At 36.4% G+C, this 7,450-nt stretch overlaps 2 protein-coding genes across 2 annotated transcripts; one reads left to right on the top strand and one right to left on the bottom strand.

Annotated features, from left to right (window-relative positions):
- Positions 1–913: 913 nt before the first annotated feature.
- Positions 914–4,130, top strand: LOC129882642 (putative pentatricopeptide repeat-containing protein At3g25060, mitochondrial). Its single transcript, XM_055957022.1, has one exon. The coding sequence runs from the start codon at positions 1,028–1,030 to the stop codon at positions 3,062–3,064; it is 2,037 nt and encodes a 678-aa protein (XP_055812997.1). The 5' UTR covers positions 914–1,027; the 3' UTR covers positions 3,065–4,130.
- A 148-nt stretch (positions 4,131–4,278) lies between these two features.
- LOC129882643 (uncharacterized) lies at positions 4,279–7,077 on the bottom strand. The gene is made up of 2 exons (XM_055957023.1): positions 6,260–7,077; positions 4,279–4,831 (listed from the first exon to the last, which is right to left on the bottom strand). Exons 1-2 carry the CDS (start codon positions 6,537–6,539, stop codon positions 4,461–4,463), a joined length of 651 nt encoding a protein of 216 aa, XP_055812998.1. The 5' UTR covers positions 6,540–7,077; the 3' UTR covers positions 4,279–4,460.
- Between the last annotated feature and the right edge of the window lie 373 nt (positions 7,078–7,450).

The following is a 7,450-nucleotide window of genomic DNA, read 5'->3' as shown; positions in this document are numbered from 1 at the left end:
ACTGTTGTATCACGATGATCTATAAAGCAGCCTATTGTTGCGACTTTTTCAAATCATGCTGAAATAATAGCAATTCATGAAGAAAGTAGAGAATATGTGTGGTTGAGATCGATGACACAGTTCATCAAAGAAAGATGCGTCCTGAAAAATGATGTCAAAGTACCCACAGTTATATTCGAAGACAATGTTGCGTGTGCAGCTCAATTGAAAGATGGTTTCATAAAAGGAGACAGAACGAAACATATTTCACCAAAATTATTCTTCACACGTGATCTTCAGAAGAATGGTGATATTGATGTACAACAAGTTCGTTCAAGTGATAATCTTGCAGATTTATTCACAAAGGCATTACGAATATCAACTTTTGAGAAGATAAGATATAAGATTGGAATGCGTCGTCTCCAAAATATCAAATGAAATTATCATCAGGGGGAGTAAAATACGCGTTGTACTCTTTTTTCCTTAACCATGGTTTTGTCCCATTGGATTTTTCTGATAAGGTATTAATGAGGCAGCACTCAAGGCGTATTATCAAATGTGTGTAGTCTTTTTCCTTCACCGGGCTTTTTTCCACTGGATTTTTTCTAGTAAGATTTTAACGAGGCACAACATTTATAGGTGTTCAGGATATTTGTTCTTTCACTAAAAAAAATTTGTACATGAACATCCAAGGGGAAGTGTTAAAAAGTAATAATGGATGTCATTTTCCCATGTGGAGCCCACCCAACTTGCCCAATTGTTAGCAAATTTCAATTTGCTTTCTACCTTCTATATTGGCTATAAATAGCCGTATTAGCACAATAATATGGATACACTGATACGAACTCTCTCTTTGATATGGGTTATTTTGTGAAGTTAGTTTATTTTATAACATTTTCACTTTTATGTTGAATCTTTTCCTTTCTAATAATTTTCCCTTAGATTAAAAATGTCATTTTTGCTTCCCTCCAACTCGATAACCTTTATACCGTCAGTTATTGCAACGGCTACTACTAAAGAGGTGAACTTCAAATTACCATTGGGCTGAATGCGCTTAAAGAACATGTCACCACATGAACTCAAACCTCTCCTATTGAGATGTAAACATAGTGCATTGATTTCTCAAATCCACGCTCTTATGGTAGTATCTGGGCTATTATCCCATGGAAACTCAATTATCCAATTAATATCATCATATGGCAAAGGGGGTAATCTCAAATCTGCCCACAAATTGTTCGATAAAATTCCCCTGAGGAGAGTAGATTCTTGGAATGCTATGATCATTGCCTATTCAAAAAATGAGTTCCCTCTTGAGGTTGTAAATGTTTATAATCAAATGGTTCTTGAAGGTGTCAAACCTGATAGTTCAACTTTTACTTTGGCACTTAAGGCGTGTACAATATTGCAGGATTTGGAGAAGGGTGAAGAGATTTGGGAGAAGGTTGTTGAGTGTGGATATGGAAATGATGTCTTTGTTGAGTCCTCTGTTTTGAACCTGTATGCAAAATGCGGGAAGATGGATAAAGCAGCAGCTGTATTTGAGAAGATGGAGAGGAGGGATATTGTTTGTTGGACTACGATGATAACGTGTTTCGTACAGAGTGGGAAAGGGAGAGAGGCTGTGGATCTTTATCGGAGGATGCAAAGGGAAGGTATGGTAGGTGATGGTGTTGTTATGTTGGGTTTGATGCAGGCTTCTGCTAATATTGCAGACACGAAATTGGGTTTGTCAGTTCATGGCCATATGATCCGCAGAGCCCTTCCTATGGATGTCAATATACTGACTAGCCTTGTTGATATGTATGCCAAGAATGGAGAGTTGGAGATAGCTACTCGTGTGTTTCGAAAAATGCCCTGTAGGAATACTGTTACTTGGAGTGCTTTGATTTCTGGCTATGCTCAAAATGGCTTTTCTTTTAATGCGCTTCAACTGTTGATAGATATGCAACTGTTAGGATTCACACCTGATGTAGCTACACTTGTAAGTGCACTTCTAGCATGTTCTAACGTTGGCTCTTTAAGATTGGGTAGATCAATTCATGGTTATGCTGCCAGGAAAGTCATAATGGATCAAGTTTTAAGTACTGGATTGATTGACATGTATGCTAAATGTGGGCTCATTTCTTGTGCCCGTGCCCTTTACGACCGCATCAGTTCTAAAGACTTGATATGTTGGAATACGATTATAGCATGCTATGGTATCCATGGGCATGGAAGAGAGGCACTTACCCTTTTCCAGCAGATGAAGGACAAGATAGAACCAGATCATGCAACTTTTGCTGCTCTTCTTTCAGCTCTGAGTCACTCGGGATTAGTGGAGGAAGGCCGACATTGGTTTGATGTCATGGTTAATGAATACAACATAAAACCCTCTGAGAAGCATTATGCTTGTTCAGTTGATCTTTTGGCTCGAGCTGGTGAAGTTGAAGAAGCTAAAGATCTCATCATTTCCATGGAAACTAAACCTGGGCTTGCTGTTTGGATTGCTCTTCTATCTGGTTGCCACAAGCATAAGAAATTTTCCGTTGGAGAATTGGCAGCAAACAGGGTACTTGAATTAATTCCTGATAGCACAGGTACTTTCATATTAGTAGCAAATTTCTATGCAGCAGCAAAAATGTGGGATAAAGCAGCTGCTGTGAGGAAGCTTATGAAAAAGACAGGGATGACAAAAGTTCCTGGCTACAGTGCTGTAGAGGTAAATGGGAGACTCCATGCTTTTCTTATGGATGATACAAGTCACCCTCAATATGAACAGATAATGCGACTTCTGTGCAATCTGGAGAATGAGATGAAAGCTATGGGCTATGTCCCAAAGACTGACTTTGTGCTGCAGAATCTTGAAGAAGATGTCAAAGTGAAAATGTTGTGTAATCATAGTGAGAGACTTGCCATTACTTTTGGGCTCTTAAACACCACACCAGGTTCCAGGTTACTTATCACAAAGAACCTGAGGGTCTGTGGTGACTGCCATGAAGTAACAAAGTTTATCTCTGTTATAGTTAAAAGAGAGATTATTGTAAGGGATGTTAAAAGATTTCACCACTTTAAGGATGGAACATGTTCTTGTGGCGACTACTGGTGAAACATGTCTTGCCATGTAAAGATCTATCATCCTGTGAGATACTGGATAAAAACTAATGAATTCGAGGAAAATGTATTATGATCATCTGTAGAATTCATAGACTGATTTCATCTTGTGGATGAGCAGAAGGATACTTTTGCTGCCTGCTTCCCCGAACTCCTGGAATTTTTGGGCCACATTTTATACAAGGAGTCATCTGCACTTGTGTCCTAAAATTTCTCCTGGTGGTGCACCGACACTGCAGGATGTTTGTGCACCATTGAGTGACCAGTACTTATTTAAATTAAGAAAGTGTCTAGCAAAAAATAAATAAATAAGAATTTGAATGGGATATACATTGTTGCTTCGATCACATTCTATCGAGGGCACACTTCAAGCAGGAAATAAGTTGCTTCCACTTCTTCTCTGAGAGAGGCAAGCCAACGGAAATTTGTAGCAAGCTTCCAACAAGGTGGTGAGTGGTATTTTGAAGAATCAACTGTCCTGCAAGTTCCCCATCAAGTCTGACTGCTAAATGTAAAGATTACTTATACTTCTTTGGCGTTGGCAGATTGATTCTTTCTTTGATTAATAGCTGAACTGGGGTTTGAAGTTTGACCTCCAGTCTCCATCCGAAAGAGTGGTTCGATTTCTATTGTTGTGTTTGGTAGCAGTAACTGGAGTGTGGTGAAATACTTATGACACAATTCGATAGACATACTCTGAAAGGAATCCTGCTTTTCTTCTCTCACACATAAGTTTGGCACAAAAATGTTCAGGTTTACAACTTAGTCAGGTGACAGGCATCCTAGATTGTCACATCCTAAGTGGTCTTTCCCATAGTTTAATAAGTATCCTTCTTGTCTTTGGGCAGGCAACCAAGACTTAGCCAGTTTTTCAAGGAAGAATGAATGGTTACAAGTGGATTAGTCTATCATTATTCAAAGCTTTTACTAGTTTGACCAAATTTAGGAAGCTATTGAGCGATGACTGCCTATCGTTTGTCAATAGCCTACATGGTTACAAGTTACAACCAAAGAAAAGACTTGTACGAGAGATTCATTCTTTATCATGAGCTTCCACGAGTGCTTTTCTCCCTTGTTAGTTATTAACATTGCATTTGTTTCAAGTTGTTTAAAAGAGGAAAGCTTTTGCACACATATTTCTGACTGAACTATCAGTTGAATTAAGAATAAAGATAACACACACGACTAATAGTTTCGACTGACCCAAGGTAGTGAATTTTAACAATGTCTATATCTGAAAAACACTACTACATGATTCACATTGAGTAACAACAATTCCCAAAATCCCTTCTTCTAAGACAAGGGTCAAGACATGCAGACGCATAATGTTCAATCAACACAGCCAGTTATCAAAAAGTTATAAAATTTGAACCAACTGCTTGTCTATTTTCTCAACTCCGATAACCATGGGCTTGATTCTGAAGATTTTGATTGTCTTCTAATAGACGGTCATATTCTAAAAGAAGATCTGCTGCTTGTTTTTGGAGAGCAGCAACATGAGCTTCCGCAGTTTCAACACGTTTGTCTTTCTCCTCTGACTCCAACTTAACCTTCTTCAGTGTCTCTGTTAAACTAGAGATTTGTTTCTGCGATAATTTTATTTCCTCAGCAGCTTTATCTGCTTTCTCCTTAAGCTGCAGCTTTTCTTTCTCAAGCCTTTCAAATTCTTTCTTTGAAGATCCCGCGCTACTCCGCAACACAATCAGCTTCCGAAGGTAATGGTGCATACGATCAATTAAGAATCCAAGAAACAGAGAAAATCCTGTGTAATATATGCCATTCAAATGCAGATTAATTAGCATAAAAGGAAATAAGTAATGAATAAGAAAACACTGAAAATGCAAAATTCCAGTAGCATGCTTATTTTTAGTTTCTTCATATATAATGCTTTTTTTCAGTGGTTAGTATCCAGGAATAGTAGATCTATACTTTAGGCTCAAGTTATGGTGCAAGACCGAAAAATATAAATCCATTTTGACTGCTGCCTAGGAGGTACCAACTCTTATGCTTTATCAACCTTAAAACATAATCACAGAAGCACAGCTACATACTACTACAATTTAAGACTTGTAAGTAGTGGCATATCCTTCATCAGACAACTGTAAATCTGAGATGTACTACCTATGTTTACGCCTTGTTACTCCATAATTATGTCATATCAAATGGAATTTACCAAAAAGCTTCATCAGAGAATCAGGGAACGACCTGAACAAGAGGGTGACTCAGAACATTTCTTTTACTAAGGTATAAGATGAAAAATTTGAAAGAGTGGGAGTACCATCAATAGAATATCAACTGTGATTGTTGAGATAAGACTCTATTCAGTTCAGGTAAAACGATTTCTAGACAAATTTCTTTTTCAAATTCCAAGATATTTTAGAGAACTACTTTATTACACTTGAATATTGTTAGAGACTAAAAACAGCAAAGCTCTTCCAGTGGCCAGCATTGAAGCAGCTACTTTGCTAGACTCACTATCTTAGGATCAAGAATTAGAAAGTACTGATGCTCCACAAGAAACTGTGTCAATTGCATAAAACTTCTTTTGATGCCTAGGAGACAAAAATTCCCTCTTCCCCCAAATCCAATAAAAACAATAATCAAAGATTTAGCTTTTCAATCAACTAAGCTCAAACCTAGCATTAAAGGCGTTAATGACCATACACGAGAGGAATAGAGAAGACCACATGATAGTTCTTATCAAATCTCAACAATGATTTGCTCATATTGGTATAAGTATATTCTAAAAGTATCTCCTTTCAAACCATTTGTTTTCTTTTAGTTCAACAAACAATTCAATTAAGTTCAGTTCCTACAAATTCCAAATAACTCATCAAAAAATGCTTGAAAACAAGCTTCCTTCCATCACTGCCATCCATGAGAATTACTTCAGATGAATACATAAATGAAGAATTATAAAGATTCATTGATAAACAAAAAATGCTACATGTCCCTGCTAATTCTCTTCATCCACATTCAAAACTAAAAGTAGCAGCCAACAAATCAGAAGCAGTTTATAATGAATTTTAAAAGATTGCAACCCTTGTAAACAGAACACTAGTATCATCAAGGAAAACAACTGAATCAAGAATCTGATTTTTATTTGCAAGAGCAGTATTTTTATTATCAGAAACCAATAACAAACAAGGGAATGGTAATTGAGTTATTTGAAAAGGATTAAGGATGATACCCATGAGAGTAGCCTCTAACAAGTTGGTTCTCCACAAAACCTGATCCATTGGGGTCATTGTACCAATCTTAGCCCCCTTGTTCTGAATCTTGATAATACTAATAAAGTTGGAAAATAAGATAGCTGATATAGTACCAGCAATGGTTAAAACTGTACCCTTTCTCATCTTCACCTGATCCAAACACTTCATCACTAGTTCCCTCAGTGGCCCAATCTTTACCATTAGAAGAAATGCCACCATACCCTCCAAACAAAGAACCATAAACAACAATTGAATCATTTTTACACTCAAAATTTTATAGCTTCAAATGTCCTTTAACTAAAACCTCACTCTCAAAAATGAATTTTTTTTCTTCAAAGAACCAACATCATATAACAAGATGAAAAACCCAAATTAAGAATTGGGAAGAAACCCCTGTATGGTAAACAAGATGACCAAGAAAGTAACTAGAAGTAAAAGATGTCTAATACTAATAAAAAACCTAATCTTTTACACCCCATCTCTAAAGAACGAACTGTAGAAGGATAAAACTAGTTACTTTAGTAGAAAATGTGAAAAGGGTTTTGAGCTGCAGATCTACGAATTAGTTGCTAATTAGAAAGAAAAAAAAAAAGATAAACACTTTCTTTAAGCAAAACCCATTTTTTGGTTCTACTTTTAACTTTTGCTTACTGCAAATGGTTTTTTGTTTTTCACTTTACTTGGGAAAAGGAATAGCAAGAAGAAAAGGGTACAAAAGAAAAGAAAAAAAAGAGATGTGAATTATTACTAGTACACTGCTATTTTACTGGTGCTAATATTCGTCTGTGTTGAGACATTAGAAGTTGGAGGCTTCGGTCTTCGTGTTATATGTTGTGTAGTTAGTACTACTTGACTTCTTCTCTATTAATTGCAAATAACCATCCTCCTATGTTTTAGCCTTAATAATTCTACCCTTCCAACCTTTTTTTTCCCGTTTGGAGCCCATAAATTTAGATAGCACATTTGGGTGTAGCGCTCTTGAAAGAATTTTTTTCATATTCAAAAATTAAATTTGAGACCTCTAATTAAGTGTGAATCAGTTTTATCACTGCAGCACAATTTATATTAATGTACACTTCCAACTTACTTTCACTGCTTTCAATTTAAAACTAAAAGAAAAAGGGTTTAAAATATATATCATATGAGATTGAATAAAAATGTCATTTCTT

The sequence above is a fragment of the Solanum dulcamara genome, chromosome 3 (genome assembly GCF_947179165.1).
Source record: "Solanum dulcamara chromosome 3, daSolDulc1.2, whole genome shotgun sequence".
NCBI lineage: Eukaryota > Viridiplantae > Streptophyta > Magnoliopsida > Solanales > Solanaceae > Solanum > Solanum dulcamara.
This window is presented reverse-complemented; position numbering and strand designations above follow the sequence as displayed.